This window comes from Podarcis erhardii (assembly GCF_964252035.2).
Source record: "Podarcis erhardii genome assembly, chromosome: 17".
Classification (NCBI taxonomy): Eukaryota; Metazoa; Chordata; class Lepidosauria; order Squamata; family Lacertidae; genus Podarcis; species Podarcis erhardii.
In genome coordinates, this window is record NC_138515.1 from 9647218 (window position 1) to 9663624 (window position 16407).

Genomic DNA, 16407 nt, shown 5'->3' on the forward strand with positions numbered 1-16407 from the left:
CAAGGAGCGAAGGCTTTCCATTCAAGGTCTGTGCAGAAACATTCATACCAGAAGGGTCTTATCATGTCCTCTCTGGTCCAAGACATTATGGCACCTGAGGCCAAAATGGTGTCTCCTTCCTTACCAAGGAAGAAAGCGTGAGGGGAGATCTACAACAGGAACAATGGGGGGAAAGAAAGATCCACATTGGGATCTGCTGTCCTGGTGGATTCTGTCACCCGAGGCAGTCACCTCGCCTCATGGGTAGGCTGGCCTTGCTAGGGATGATGGGAATTGTAGTCCAAAATGTATGGAGGGCAGCAGGTCAGAGACGACTGGTTTACGCAAGGCAGGTTCACTTGATCTAAATTATTTTGCTGGCTTTGCAGAATTTTGCGGGAACTGGAGGCTATTATTTTCCTCATGAGGCTGATTTTGTGCTCTTTCTGACTCTTGTCTCTCTCCTTCATTCTTTGCAGATCCCTTTGATACAGTTGACTGTAAGTACAGGCAATTGCCGTTTTAGGCGTGACCGATTGGTGCACAATCGTGCACACGCGCACAGTGCCAAATCCAGAAGTGACTTGAAAATGTCATAAAAGATGTCACGAAAAGGGTGGGGTGGGGGTGGAAAGGGGCGTTTCACTTTCACGCACGTGCACACTGACCCAGAACGCAACCGCCATGCCTTTTGAGACCTCTTTGCATGTCTACACAATAAAATGTAAGATGGCGGGGGGGGGGAGGGGAGAGCAGTTGAATCATAAATTACAAAATTTATACACAGATCCCAATAATTGTAGCTATATGAGAGACTGAGAATTATTTCCTTCCAGTAGCACCTTAAAGACCAACTAAGTCAGTTCTTGGTATGAGCTTTCGTGTGCATGCACACTTCTTCAGATACACTGAAACAGAAGTTTCCAGACCCTTCTATATAGTGAGAAGGTGGGGAGGGGTATTACTCAGAAGGGTGGTGGGAATGGGTGATTGGCAGATAGCTGTGATGAGCCTGTTGACGACTCTTAACGACTGCAATAGGTCTTACAGGAAAAAGCAAGGGGTGAAAAGGTGAAAAATGGCTTTGTCATGTATAATGAGATAAGAATCCAAGGTCTTTGTTCAGACCAGGTTTCTCCATGGTTTTGAGTTTGGTGATAAGTTGTAATTCAGCAGCTTCTCTTTCCAGTCTATTTCTGAAATTCCTCTGTAGTAAAACAGCTACTTTGAGATCTTGTATAGAATGTCCTGGGAGATTGAAATGTTCTCCTACTGGTTTCTCTGTCTTGTGATTCCTGATGTCCAATTTATGTCCGTTTATTCTTTGGCGTAAGGTCTGGCCTGTTTGTCCAATATAGAGAGCTGAAGGACACTGTTGGCATTTTATGGCATACACAATGTTAGACGATGAGCAATTAAATAGTCCCGAGATGGTATGTGTGATGTTGTTGGGGCCAGTAATGGTGTTGTCCGGGTGTATGTGGCAGCAAAGTTGGCATCTGGGTTTATTGCAGGCTCTGGTGCCAGTGTCCGTGTTAGGTCTGGTTGTAGTATTATTGTGGGTTAGGAGTTGTTTAAGACTGGGTGGCTGTCTGTAGGCAATGAAAGGTCTTCCTCCCAGAGCTTGAGAAAGAGAACTGTCATTGTCCAGGAGAGGTTGTAGATCTATGGCAGACCAACACTGCTACCTATCTGTAACTGAGAATTATTTGTTATAGTAACAAACCGTGCTGAAGTGCAGTATTTAATCACATCCAAGTCGCCACCCCGTAATAGTCGCTCCCTCCTTTTTCTGACCCCCAAAATGGTCCCAGAATAGTCCCCACATAATAGTTGCAGGGCTACTTTCACCGCGCATGCTCTTACTGGCCGAAGGCAACAGGTGGAGGTGGGCAGGCAGACAGGCAAACAGGCAAGCAAGAAGGGAAAGTGAGGCACAAGAGACTCACAAGACTTGCTTCTTCCCACGAGATCTAAACTGTACGGTGGATACATTAAGGCACGGACAGTGCTGGATTTACATATAAGCTAAACAAGCCATAGCTTAGGGCTCCACTCTCTTGGGGGCTCCAAAAAAATTTGAAGGAAGAAAACCCCTGGAGGTACTTTGATAAAATACGTATTTTATTATGTGCAAATGGCTTTAGATACCTATTAGGTCCATAAATTACCATATAGCATATATTCAACCCGCAACAGTTTGTTGTTCACAAAGGACAGCTGGACATATAAAGGGCCCCACTACCTTCAATAGCTTAGGGCCTCATCAAACCGAAATCCAGCCCTGGGCATGGATCAACTTGTTTCCTCACCACATCATGTAGGGTTGCCATATTTCAAAAGGTGAAAATCCAGACACAAAAGTTGGTTTTGGCAAAGCTTTTTGTTGTTGAAGGAAATTTGCCAAAATCTACACTACTGACATGGGCTGTCATATGTTTCCCAGATATTTCAGCACAGTTTCCTTTTTTTTTAAAAAAATAGTTTTTCTTAAGTTTTTCTAATTTCCATATCAAGATAATCATTTGGACAACCTTAAATTAATGACTTCCCTTCTTCTCTTTCCATGGTTCATTTTGCACACCATACATCCCTGCATATTTTAACATGAACTAAACCATTCAGTAATCCATTGTAACACCATCAAAACATATTTACACTGCTGAATTTATCTTAAGGCTACCAGTGTTTTTAAATGTACTTAACTTTCACCCAAATAATCAGTAAACACTTTCCAGTCTTCTTTAAACGTATATTCTTCTTCTTCTCTTATTCTGTATGTTAAATCTGCAAGCTGCACATATTCCATCAATTTAGAAGAAGAAGAAGAAGAGTTTGGATTTGATATCCCGCCTTTCACTCCCCTTCAGTAGTCTTAAAGCAGCTAACATTCTCCTTTCCCTTCCTCCCCCACAACAAACACTCTGTGAGGTGAGTGGGGCTGAGAGACTTCAAAGAAGTGTGACTGGCCCAAGGTCACCCAGCAGCTGCATGTGGAGGAGCGGAGACGCGAACCCGGTTCCCCAGATTACGAGACTACCACTCTTAACCACTACACCACACTGGCTCTCATTTAAGTTGATTAAATTCTTCTTTGATTGGGACCTAACTTGTATTCCATCAGCACTGTTTTCAACGGCCAAATCCAGGCTATGTCCAGGAAATTCCAGACATATGGCAAACCTACATGGTCACCAGGTTTTTCCTCATGTAATGGTTGCACCCCCCCTTTGTTTGCAAAGGAAAAATCAGCACAAAAAATGTGACCATTATGCGGTGAAATACGGTATGCAATACTGTCCCTTCCATATTTTTTTTTTGCAGAGTGTATTATGCAACAATATTAAATAGCATCTTCCCTCTGTGACAGCTCTCTTCTCACTCCTTCACAGATCCCAGGAGATAAAACCCCTTTGCATGAGTTTTGCTTTCTGCCCCTTCGCAGAGGAGGGAGTGTTGTGGGTACACTCAGAAGTGGGTGCGATAGCAGATAATAATAATTATCAGTCCGGCATATAGCTACGGATATTGGGATCTGGTGGGTAAAGGAATGGAGCTGATAAAGATCGCAGCAACAGAGTAGTGGAATGGAAGGAAAATGATTGCGGATGCAAAAACAAGCAAGGTAGCAAACCCACGGCTAGGATATTTTTCCCCCAAGCCCCATCCGCCGGCGTAGACGGCAAGCGGCAGAATATCAAGAAAGATGCTGACTGAAAAAAAAGAAGTACCGTACTTTTCTGTGTATAAGACTAGGGTTTTTTTTACTTTAAAATAAGGTTAAAACGTGGGGGCGTCTTATACACGGATAGTGCATATGCCAATTTTCTAAATTTGCGGTACCCCAAAGTAGGGGGCGTCTTATACATGGATAAATACGGTATGTCGACTTTTGTGGGTCAGTTGCACAGTGCTCTGTTGGGGCAGTATTGCTGATGACTGCAGCCAAGTGAATGAACTGTGGGAATGTTGAGGACAATAGAAGAGGATATATTGATTAATATTATCCTTGCTCTCTCACGCTAGTGAGCTTGTAGCATTACCATGTATATAGCAGGAAGCTAATGGATTGGATTTGTGAGAATCACTTGAATTAAGCAATCCAGTCTGGCTAGTCTGGATTGGATTTGTTCCTGGTAAATCCCCTTTTGTTCCCTCTTAAAACGACAACGACGACGATTACTATCTTCTTTTAAAGTAATGATAAGGTTTACTCACATTTAGTCCACAGTGTGATCCTGAAGGCAGACTTTATAGCTTGTAGTTACAGATACAGAGAAAAGTGTGGGTTCATCCTCTTGTGAGGAAAGAGCCCATGTGCTGTTGGCCGAGAGCCAGCACACAGCAAAAAGTATTAAGATAGTACAAGAGGAAGAGCATCAAGGGAAAGAGGGCTGTGTGACCAGCCCTTTTATGGGGTCTCAGAAGGTCACACACATCTACCTGGTCACATACAGGGAGAGGATGCTCCAGACCAGGTGTGACAGGAAGTCCTCCTGGCTGGAGCAACATTCCCCTGTGTTTCCGCTCTGGGCAAACAGGAAATGTATTTGACTGCTTTTGTGATGTTACAAACCACACAAACATCACAGTCTTTTTGGTCTTATCCCTGTGCCCAGGATCCTAATGATAACCGAATAGGCCAGTGGGTGGATGTGAAGCCTCAAAATGGCTTTGTGGACCTGTCTTTTCCTCTGGCCTCTGAAGCAGTCGAAGGACGGTACATCATAGCAGTTGGAAGTTTACTTTTTGCACGTGAGGATTCAACAAGAGAGATCTTTGTGGCAGAATATGGTGAGATTTCAAAGGGAGACCACTTTGGTTGCAGTTTGTGTGTGTGTGCGCTCACGCATGTGCTAACAATAAAAGGAATGGAGGCTATTACATTATTATTATTCCTTCCTTTTACTCTGTTTGGTATAATATGTAGCGATAGGGATACAGTATTTTTGTTATTGATTGAATTTATAGCATACCTGTCCTGGCTAGGAATCCTAGTTGCCTTAGATGTTTGGATTTTTAAATTTTATTTTATTAAATAAAAAGTGGACTTCCGGGTTGGCGCCATCCCCGAATGGCGGACTCCTTCCGAGCTCCGGAGGGAGCCTGCTCGGCAGGGGCTGGGTCCTACCGCGCCGGCGACGCGGGGACCCTCAAAAACCATGGGCGCTGAAACCCATGGACATGGTGACTCGGCTGGCACCTTTTGCGCCCCCCCGACCCGCGAAGGAGCCTTTTTAAAGGCTGCGGAACGGGTGACAGGGGGTGGTGGTGCTTTGAGTCCTCCGCTTCCCCTGCCGAGCGAAGCCGCATGCCATTCGACGGAGAGCGCTGACTTCTTCTATTGAAAATTTGGACTTAAAAGAATAACCCGTGAGTAATTGGAACCTGGACTAAAAAGGGGGATAAATTTTTCAAAAAATTCGGAGCGAGCGGGGGAGGCGCAAAAAGGAAGTCAGCCCCCCCCTGTCGTAGAGGAGTTAAAGTAAAGGATTTGACAACTAAGATCGAGCGCAACCCTATTTTGACAAGGTTACTAACTTCGCGATGGAAAATTATAAGACTGAGCTGGAGGAGAAAAGTGGAATTGAATTAAAAAGTAACCCCCCCCCCCTGGAATCCTGGGAGCGATTTGTGAGAGCGCCGGGAGAAGAGAAAGAGAGGTTTTGACAGCTGTCAAAGAGCTGTCAAAGCGGAAGAACAAAAATGAGAACTTTGTTATGAGGACTTTGCCGGTTACATTTGTTATAAATTGGATACAAATTGCTTAAAACAAGGAATAACAAGTTATTTTGACTGGTGGGCGTGATCTGGAAGGGAACTGGGTTATTGCAATCCACCTAGAGGAGCTGAGGGATATTACAAGTATTGTTGGCTTGGAACTTGAATAGAACTTTTTATCTCCTGGGAAACTGCAGGAATGGAACACTATTTTGTCTACAGAGGTCAACACACTAAAGGAGACAATAGATTTATCTATTGAAGAATGGAAGGGACTTGGCATAATGTTTTGTTCCTGAATAACAGAGCCTCTGCAGAGGAATTAGCAGCTTTTGGAATTAGAACATTTGTGCAGGAGAGCAGGAAAAAAAAAAAGGAGGAGAGGGATTAACAAGAACAACAAGAACAACAAGAATTGGATAAAGTTGGAAGTGGGAACATTTGGGACATCCAGATTTGAAAAGTCTAAGAAATAAAATTGGAGTTTTTACTCCTAAATATAAAAATCTGGATGGAAGAAATGGGGCTTTTTGAGATAGACTCCTTCCAAGATTGGACATTCGAAATTAAAGATGACTGGTAAAGGACTATGGCCTAGATAGATGTGGGAGCTCCAGGAAGACATCAGACGTTGATGAACATTGGGAACGCAACCGGGAAAGGGGGGAGGGAAATTTGGAATCCAAAGGGTGTAAAATTATATTTGATTATCTTAATTATATTTTTACAATTTTATTTTAATTAATTATATTTGATTATTTTAATCTGTATTGTATATTAAAGGAGGGAACGTGCGGAAGGGAACAGGTCGATTTTAGGGGATGGGAAAATATTTTTAAAACTGGGCTAATGATAATAAGTTCAAAATCTGGGATAAGAATTTGCTGAATTCATTTGTAAGAATTGGAATACAAGAGGGGGAGGGGAGGGGAAGTCCTGGAAAGATGCTATTGAAAATAAGATTTTAAATTGGGATGTTTTGTTCTTTTTATTTTTTTTGTAATTGGAAATTTCTAATAAATATTATTAAAAAAAATTAAATAAAAAGTGAAAGAAAGGCAAGCTCCTTAATTAGACTCCCATCTTAAAAACTGTTATTCTTATATGTGAGTTGGCACACAAAAGATGGCGGTGTAAAACTGAAATCACTCAGTGCCATTGCTTGCCGTTTCTCCTCTCATTGCCACGTGGGCAGAGAGATGAAGGGAGAAGCTCCCTTCACCAACATCTGTTTATAATCTGAACCCAGGATGTGAGCTATTGATGCAGAGATGCAGACTTTCCCCCATTCCCACACCACTTGCGACAGACTTCAGTTGACCTTAGTGATGTTCTCCAAAGCTCTGGGAAATTCTGCCAAAGGAATTGCCCCAGGGCAGAGGTTTTCAACCTTTTTGAGTCCACGGCTCCCTTGACCAACCACATTCTTCCCGCAGCACCCTGTGGGGCTCAGGAGCCCAGTTATGTCGCCCCTTGCCTGCAGAGCTGGCAGCCTCTCACCCGTTTTTGAACACCCTCCCTTGGGGAGTGTTCCCTCGGCCTCCTTTCCGCTCCCCTCTCCTTGGGAGTCCTCTGGTGCTGCCGCCCCTGGTCTCTGAGCTGCCCCCCACCCGCCTCAAAGAGACATGCCTCCTCACACTGACCCACAGGTGCCCGGGAATTGTCTGCCCATTCTCAAAAGCAAGGGCAGGTGGACTGCCTGACTGGGCTTCCTCACATGCTTGCTTGCTTACTCACTCACTCGGAGGCCTCCTCAGCTCCTAGTAACCAGCACTCCCTGACCAGCCCCAGAGGCACCATTTGCCTGCGGAGCTTGTAGCCAGGGCTGCACAACAGTCGCACAAGCCTTTGGGAGGCAGAGACGCAAGAAGGCATCAGAGGAGAGGGAGGGAAGGAAAGAGGGACAGAGGCCAGTGTTGCCCACAGCACCCCTGACCATCATTCAAGGCACCCCAGGGTGCCACGGCACCACACATGGCAAAACCACACCCCTTCCAACAGATGAAAGAATAGTGCAAACACAATTTACATAGCTGTTCCTTTCTTTCCAACAACAGTCAGATTCTGTGAAGTCTCAAAAGAGTCATAAGGGCCATAGGGAAAACGAAGGGTGAAATAATTTGGTGACCAGGTCATGTAAATGCCGCATAAAAAAGTGAGTGAACAAAAAGTAATTTCAGAGTAAACCCCTAGTATGAACCACGTGAAAGCACCCCAATGCAGAGCCCTATACTTACTTGTCCTGAGCAATGTTGAGTAAGCATCAGACACAGGTGAAGGAGGTTTGTTTAAATGCTGCTTCAAAAGTTTAGGAATGATTCCTGACTTTGAATTCAGAAATGTGAATTATTAGCACATATCACGCCAGTGCTAAGGGATTTGCACTTGCTGCCTATTAGCTACTGAACCAGTTTTAAGATCCTACTGTTTACATATAAAGCCCTAAACAACTCTGGATTGGGATACTAGAAAAACTCCCTTATCCTCCACTGCCCAGTGTGGGCATTTAAGATTGGGAAATAGAACCCAGATAGCTTTGCCGTGGCCTGGATATTTTTGGCTTGCGGTAGCATGGGAATGGGCTTTTTCACTGGTGATGCCACTGTTGTGGACTGCCTTCCCTGCTGAAATACGAGAAACCACATCAGTATTGGTATTCTGCCAGTTCTTAGAGACACACCTGTATAGACAAGCATTCCTCTCAATTTGAACTTTCTCATCTAATTGTTTTAATTAAGGGGTGTCCAAACTTTTTTCAAAGAGGGCCAGATTTGAAGAAGTGAACATGCCCACCCCAGATTGAAATTGTTGAGCTTTTTTTTTTAGGATTTCATCCCAGGAAATAAAGTGCCACAGATTAGGCCCCCGAAACAGACTTTGGACATGCCTGTTTTAATTGCTCTCTTAACTGTTTTAATTGCTATGATTCTTAATGGGCTTGCTTTATTGTATGTTTTAACTATGCATGCTTTACTATTTTGATGGAATTGGTTTATTGTACATTTTATTTATGTATGATTTTTTAAAAAGATGTTTTGTTACTTTCAAATCACTTAGAAGCCAATTTATCAGAGAAGTGGTATATAAATAAAATAATAAAAATAAAAATAATTAAAAGTGCAGAAGGAGCAGAGTTCAGTTTTGGTGATGCAGCTGCTGCATGTGGAACTTTATATCCACCCACTTTCTCCGTCTCTCTTCCTGACTAATTGCAGTGCTGCCTAAATTTGAAGTTGAGATTGAGTTTCCGAAACTGGTCACCACAGCAGATGAAGAATTCCAGGTCAAAGTGTGTGGCAAGTAAGTAAAATTTCATGGTAAACAATGTTCCTATAATGGGACCTTTCCAGACCCAGTTTTACTGTGTTGACATGTGTTTCTTCATACCTTTGGGTCTATTTGTTTTTCTCCTTCTCTGTCTCAATGCATATTTATAATGCAGGGACATGCTTGTTTAACTGCTATTCCTTCCCTGTAGGGAACCACAAGAAAGAAGCAATCTGCTAGAGAATGCTTAGCACCTGAGCCAAATTACGATTTTCAGACACTTTTTTTTGGAAGAGAGGGTAAAACTATGACTGTCAAATCAATATAAATTTGTAAGGTAGCACCAGAATATTGTTTGCTCTTGTCCCCTCTCACCCCCATTTTTGTACTTCTAAAAATGAAAATAAAATAATGTGCTATGGCGCCCAAACTTCCAAGATTTCCCCCTCTGTATTAAAACGGTTGTTTTGGCTCATTTCATTCTGTTTATGGAAGCAGCTGTTCATTTGCATTTGTGCTCCCCCCCCCGCTAGCTTTTTACATTCAGAGAACCCTTCCGCACATCAAATTGTCTGTCAGGGAAACCTTCCTTGCACATTGAAAATGGATTTCTGTGTGCCGCAGAAAATTCTTGGGAAGTTTTCTGGGGCGGCCACTTTGAATTCATACTGGGTGCTCTATGTACTTGCTATCATTCCACATGAGCTGAGTGCTCTGAGATCATACCTAGCTCTCTCCTGTGGTGAGGACATATAAAAAGGGAATCAACAATGGAGAACAACCTCTCTGCCAGTAGTGATAATCAGTAGCATAGCATGGGTTGCTCACGCCCAGGGCTACGTGGAGGGGCTGTGTGGGAGGGAAATGGATGGAGTATGCATGTGCATGCAACTGTCTAACAGCATCTGCATCACCCAGGAGATCACAGTCGCAGAGATAAGAAAAGAAGCGTCTTCCATTGCCTGGAAAAGTCACTTCCTGCTTTGCATGGAGAAGCTGTTTTCAACGAAGCCCAGCAACGGAAGTGTGTAGCTGTACTGAGGCAGCACCGGGTGTTGATGTTTTGTTCCCCTAACAATTTTGTGCCCCGGGCAACTGCCCCCCCCTGCTATGCCACTGGTGATAATCTTATTGAATGACCTCTAGTGAGCTCCTGAAGACAAATTGCTTTAGACTAAAACATATTTCTTTCATCGGTGTTCTCTCTCTCTCTCTCTCCATCTCCCTCCACTTCCTCTCTCCTCTGTCGCCTGTGCCTTAGGTACACATATGGGAAGCGTGTTCAAGGAAATGTGCAGCTCCACCTCACTAGAGGATTATCATATTATTTCCTTATGCGTAATACAAACGAAACATTATCGAACATTGAACACGAGTACACAGCTCAGGTGAGATAAATGGGAGGGGGCTGACTTTGGACAGAATGGAGGCTGGGATGAGTTATCTGCCCCTACCCTTTGGTTCAGAGACTGGAGGCCTCATCCTGTTGCGCTCGCCTTCCATTTCTCTATGTCCACGAAGAAGGTGGATGGAGAGGATCAGAAACATTTGCCTTGTGCCAGATTGATCTGTAGGGAAAATGCCTCAGTATCTTATTTTGTCCATTTGGTAGTGAGCATTCAGTGCTCCTCATACAAAAACGGTCCCTATTTTGTTAGGTGTGGTTCACACCCCTAATCATGTGATTCTGTAACAGATGCAAGATGCTATTTCTAAAGGTGAGGACCATGATTATTGCACCTTGCATATTGTTGTTTAGTCGTGTCCGACTCTTTGTGACCCCATGGACCAGAGCACGCCAGGCTCTCCTGCCTTCCACTGTCTCCCGCAGTTTGGTCAAACTCATGCTGGTAGCTTTGAGAACACTGTCCAACCATCTCGTCCTCTGTCGTCCCTTTCTCCTTGTGCCCTCAATCTTTCCCAACATCAGGGTCTTTTCCAGGGAGTCTTCTCTTCTCATGAGGTGGCCAAAGTATTGGAGCCTCAGCTTCAGGATCTGTCCTTCCAGTGAGCACTCAGGGCTGATTTCCTTCAGAATGGAGAGGTTTGATCTTCTTGCAATCCATGGGACTCTCGAGAGTCTCCTCCAGCACCATAATTCAAAAGCATCAATTCTTCGGCGATCAGCCTTCTTTATGGTCCAGCTCTCACTTCCATACATCACTACTGGGAAAACCATAGCTTTAATTATACGGACCTTTGTCGGCAAGGTGATGTCTCTGCTTTAATACATATTGTAAATTGTAAACTGCCCTGTGATCCTCGGATGAAGGGCAGTATAGAAATTTAATTTAATTTAATAAGTAATAATAATAATAGCAATAATAACTTAGGTGGATGTGGCGATAACACGTTAATGTCACAGCAAGAGGAGGGAGAACAAGATGCACAGCTGTTGCTTTCGGGGCAAATGAGCATTTGCCACAACAGAGCCTGACTCGTGCTTCTTGTTTTGCATGGCTAGTACAATTCTGAAAAAATAATGTGCAAGGCTAAGGCACTCCAGATCTGGAAACCAACCAACCAACCAAGTTTTACCGCATGATGCCTTATGGAATGTGACCCTGGCTGCAGACAACCAGGGAGGGCTACTTTATTTATTTTCTTGTGTTGCGTTTATATCCCACCACCAGACTCAGACCTGCTCAGCTTCAGCCAGGGAATGGCCTCCTCTGCCTTCAGATCACCTTTTATTTGCAATTCCTCTGCTCCATCCCATCCAGATAGTGTATAGGATGACATGATTGACAGCTGGTGCGGCAGCTCAGTATCTCAGAATCTACATGTATAGCTTTGCTAATGTACTTCCTTTTTAAACAATATTTATTAAATTTTCCATTTTAGCAATCCAATAAAAACCACATTAAAAATATTCCCAGTTATAATACAATCAAAAAGACCAAGTTTTATGCCGATTTTTGTATCTTTGGGTGACTTCCCATGCTCTGAATTCAGGGAGTGATGATCTCACATTGCGCTGCGTTCCTTAAATAACCCAGGTCGTCCCAATAAAACATTCCTGATGTTGATCCTTCATTTATTTTTAACAGCCTCTGAATTCATTTTGGGAGCAGATTAGTCCTATGTAGTTCTGTGTGAAATTAGTTTTTCTTCTTTATTTTCTTTATCTTCTTGTTGTGATCCAACATTTCTCTTCGGCGACCCTCACTATGGAGAGTTGCCACTAACGTACGGTACATTGCACCCAGCGCCCCCTGCCCCTTCTTCCTTCCAGATGGGCAGCAGGTGTTGGATGATCAGTGGGTGGAGCTGCCGCCCCAGCCGGGGGGGGGGGGTTGGGGAGGATAATTACTCCCATATTATCCTTGAACTCTGCATGAAATGGACGCAGCCGTTTGCCATGGCAGACAAATAGGAAGTCTCTAATGTACTTTCTTTTCTTTGTCTCTCCAGACAGATGAGACCGGCTTTGCTTATTTTACCATCAATGGGTCTGATTTAAATCTTTCTCAAAGTGGCTATAATGAGTATGTCAACTTTGTGGCAGAACTGGAAGAGAAAGGAACAGGTACAAAGGAAATAACAAGAAATGGGAACATACAATTTTCATTTTTGGCAAATCAGTCCACCACCACCCCCTTGATAGCCTTGCCTTTCTGATTTTTTCCAGTCAACTGTTTTCAAACCCTTAGGCTATTGAAAGTTGCTTTTGTATCAGGCTATTTACAGGGCTGGGGTTCATTCCTGCATTTCATCTGATTTTTCAAGGCACACATGACCTGCCTTGCAGATACCTAGGGATCCTCTGCAGCTCACACAACAAATTTTGTCCTGGTGGTACAGTTTCCACAAGAGAAATGGCATTTCTCACAAGTCGTTATATCTGACTCAGTAAGCTGTGACACCAGTTTTTTGTTTAAGAGAACTGGAAGTGCTGGAAGCCTCCATGTAGACATGCTCATGAGAGTGACGTCCTTGCAGTTTTGTGTAAGGTCTAGTTAACAATGTGTCTAGGACTTTTGCAGAAATGTCAAACCTACCGCTGTCCTTTTTGTAGCATTCCAGTTGCTGTGCTAAACCAACCCGTCTGTTCTCTATGCAGGAGTGACTCAGACAGGATACGGTGTCTTGCCTATTGCCGCAAAGGAAGTCAAGGTGGAGTTTAGCAAGCTCAATCCATTCTACAAACAAGGTTTCCCATACACAGGAGAGGTAACATCCTATCCTTTCTGTTTAATAAAGCAGTCTTTAGGATAGATTTGCTCTTACTTTTTGAAGTAGGCACTGAAACGATACCTTTTTGTGACATAGCCCTTCTATGAAAGTTTACCTTCCCAAAAAATACATTGAAAAGCGGCCTTTCTCTGGTGAAGTATCTTAGAATCATAGAGCTGTAGAGTTGGAAGGGACCAGTGCTATTTTTCAAGAAAAAGAGGTGCTGGAACTCACTATGAATTCTTCCCTTGTTTTCTTGTACAGTCGTACCTTGGTTCTCAAACAGAATCCATTCTGGAAGTCCATTCGACTTCTCAAAACGTTCGAACACCAAGGCGCGGCTTCCGATTGGCTGAGGTAGCTTCCTGCACTCTGCAGATGCCACGGCAGATGTTGGGGTTCCAAAAAAAGTTTGCTCATCGGAACACTCACTTCTGGGTTTGCGGCCTTCGGGAGCCAAAACGTTCGAGTCGCAAGGTGTTTGGGATCCAAGGTACAACTTTAATGGCAATGGCACCCACTTGAGAGCACTGGCGGAGGAAGAGGAGTGCAGGGGGAGCGCACTGACCCCGCAGAGTGATCCTGGTGGGGTGCCATCACAGCTGCCCTCCTGCCCGCGCTGGGTGCCATGTCCCCACAGGCGGCATGCCACGCCCCCAGGATGCACATCATGCCCCCACCTGCTCTCCACCCCCCTGTGCTGAAGCATGAAGTTTCGCCACTGCTTGAGAGGTGCCAGAACTGAGTTCTGGTGAGTCCTGGCTTGAAAAAAGCCCGGGAAGGGACCCTGAGGGTTTTCTAAACCAGTCCCCTGCAATGTGGGAATCCGGGGGTGGACTCGAGCCAGCAACCTTTTGGTTAACAGCCAGACGCACTGAGTTATTTCACCACTGTAAGCAGTGCTAAATTTACATATAAGCTAAACAAGTTATAGCTTAGGGCACCACTCTCTTGGGGCCCCCAAAAAACTTTAAAGGAAAATACCTGGATGTACTTTGATAAAATACATATTTTGTTATATGCAAATGGCTTTAGATACTTGTTAGGTCCATAAATTACCATATAGCTTATATTCAACACAAAAAAACAGCGACAATTTGTTGTTGACAAAGGACAGCTGGACATATAAAGGGCCCCATTACCTTCAGTAGCTTAGGGCCTCATCAAACCTAAATTCGGCCCTAACTGTAAGCTTTTAATTCTTCACGGGGAGGAACTATTTGATATAAACAGTGCTCTGCATGAAAACAAGGTAGTAATGTCAGCCTTTACAACACTCAGGCTTTACAACTTCCAAAATAAATGTGTGAATCAGCCACACATGATGCTTCTTCCTTCATATTGTATGTTGTGGTAGGGAAGCAGAATAGGGAAGAGGGCTAGCAGCAGTGGCAGAATTTGGGCTCTCAGATTTCAGTGGTGCTCTGTGCCACACTAAAATTCAGCACCCCCTGCCCTATAGCATTAGTGGGGTGCCCCCGGCAGCCACACTGGTTGCACTGCCCTAGAACTGCCTCTTCTAGCAGCAGAAATGCCAGTCAGAAATCTTACAGTCCATGACAGACAGACAGACAGACAGACAGACAGACAGACAGACAGACTGACTGACTACCTGGAGGAGAGCATTCATATCCCAAGATAGCTCAGCCCCTCTCCTTATCATTAGACCTTGAGGGGCAATTTCTGAATAGTGTTGTTGTGCTCTTGCCCACAGGAGTAAACAAATGCCTCAGCATATATATATATATTTTTGCGTGCGAGAACAGTTGGCTGTTAAGAAGTTAGGCGGTTGGCTTATTTCCCTTTTATTCACGCAGATGATGGTTTCAGTCAATGAAGTGCCTGTCAAGAACAGGACTGTCTATCTCACAGTTGACGTTGATGATGTGGAGACAACCACTTCCTATGTCACAGATGAGAATGGAGAAGTTTCCTTCTCCCTGGACACAACTAAGTGGCACGACATGGTTTCCTTAAGGGTGAGTTAAATATTTGGACATGTGTTAAGGAAGAGGTGGGGCGAAGAGATGCATTTTCCTGTGCACCCCCCCCACCTTCCTTAGGGTTGCTTTTCCTATAGGTGGTTGTTGTTGTTGTTGTTGTTGTAGACCACGGTCACGTCTCCTAGAAATCATTTGTTGCATACGATAGAATAGCAGGTTGTTCTCAGATAGAATGTGCCAGCTTAAATGTCCGAATCACCTTTGCAATTGACCACTATTTTATCCAGTTCTTTTCTCCTGGTCTTCTTAGCGTGTGGCATAAGTAACTGTGCCAGTTCCACAAATCACAGCAGTTGAGTGGACATATGTGAAACAGGACGATCTCACAGGGAAACTGGATCCAAGCTTTTAACGGTTTCATTTACCAAAAGTAGAATCTTGAAGTTGGTGCTGAAATGCCTTGGGGCACCTGTGTTCTAGTCACGGTACCTGAACTTTCAGTGACAAAGCTGGATCCAGAAGCACCACAGTGAATCTGCTCCCTCGGGCAGAGTACAACACCATTGAGGGTAGGGAATTGGCCAATTTCTTGGGCATGGGAGCATTAGTGGTATATATAGTTACTGGGACATGGGTGGCGCTGTGATTTAAACCACTGAGCCTCTTGGGCTTGCAGCACGGAAGGTCGGCAGTTCGAATCCCCGCAATGGAGTGAGCTCCCGTTGCTCTGTCCCAGCTCCTGCCAATCTGGCAGTTCAAAAGCATGCCAGTTCAAGTAGATAAATAGGTACTGCTGTGGCAGGAAGGTAAACAGCGTTTCCATGCACTCTGGTTTCCGTCACGGTGTCCTGTTGTGCCAGAAGTGGTTTAGTCATGCTGGCCACGTGATCTGGAAGGCTGTCTGTGGACAAACACCTGCTCCCTCGGCCTGAAAGCCAGATGAAAGCCTGAAACCCCATAGTCGCCTTTGACCATCCAGGGTTCCTTTACCTTTACCTTTTACATAGTTGCAGGATTTCCGTAGGAAGCTTAGGAGCATATAGTAGTTGCAAACAAAGCAGCATGTCTGCCCCAAAACACTGGGCAGGCTCAGACAATATCGGAAGCAGGATCGTGCAGAACTGCCTCAATGCCATTGCAAGCACAAATCACTACAATGAAAAGGAAGTCCTTGAAGAGATGGTTACTTTCTTCTATGATTCTTAGCTGGGAGCCACAACAGTTACAAAGATGTGAAGACTGGTTTACATGTGTAGTATATTTTGTTGTTGTTTAGTCGTTTAGTCGTGTCCGACTCTTCGTGACCCCATGGACCAGAGAA

The 16407-nt window shown here is 44.3% G+C and overlaps 2 protein-coding genes and 1 long non-coding RNA gene across 3 annotated transcripts in view; 2 read left to right on the forward strand and 1 right to left on the reverse strand.

Annotated features, from left to right (window-relative positions):
• The window catches only part of LOC309332070 (alpha-2-macroglobulin-like protein 1), a 124766-nt gene that overhangs the window by 14933 nt on the left and 93426 nt on the right, over window positions 1-16407 (reverse strand). The window lies entirely within an intron of this gene.
• LOC309332078 (alpha-2-macroglobulin-like protein 1) overlaps window positions 1-16407 on the forward strand; it is a 42221-nt gene that overhangs the window by 1783 nt on the left and 24031 nt on the right. Inside the window, exons 3-9 of the mRNA XM_081844813.1 lie at window positions 459-479; window positions 4599-4773; window positions 8916-9000; window positions 10229-10355; window positions 12382-12496; window positions 13031-13140; window positions 14961-15122. Of these exons, the coding sequence (XP_081700939.1) occupies window positions 459-479; window positions 4599-4773; window positions 8916-9000; window positions 10229-10355; window positions 12382-12496; window positions 13031-13140; window positions 14961-15122 (795 nt within the window). The remainder of the gene's footprint in view (window positions 1-458; window positions 480-4598; window positions 4774-8915; window positions 9001-10228; window positions 10356-12381; window positions 12497-13030; window positions 13141-14960; window positions 15123-16407) is intronic.
• On the forward strand, window positions 600-2450 carry LOC309332609. The gene is made up of 2 exons (XR_014152238.1): window positions 600-814; window positions 1698-2450. It is a non-coding gene; the product is annotated as an uncharacterized lncRNA (long non-coding RNA).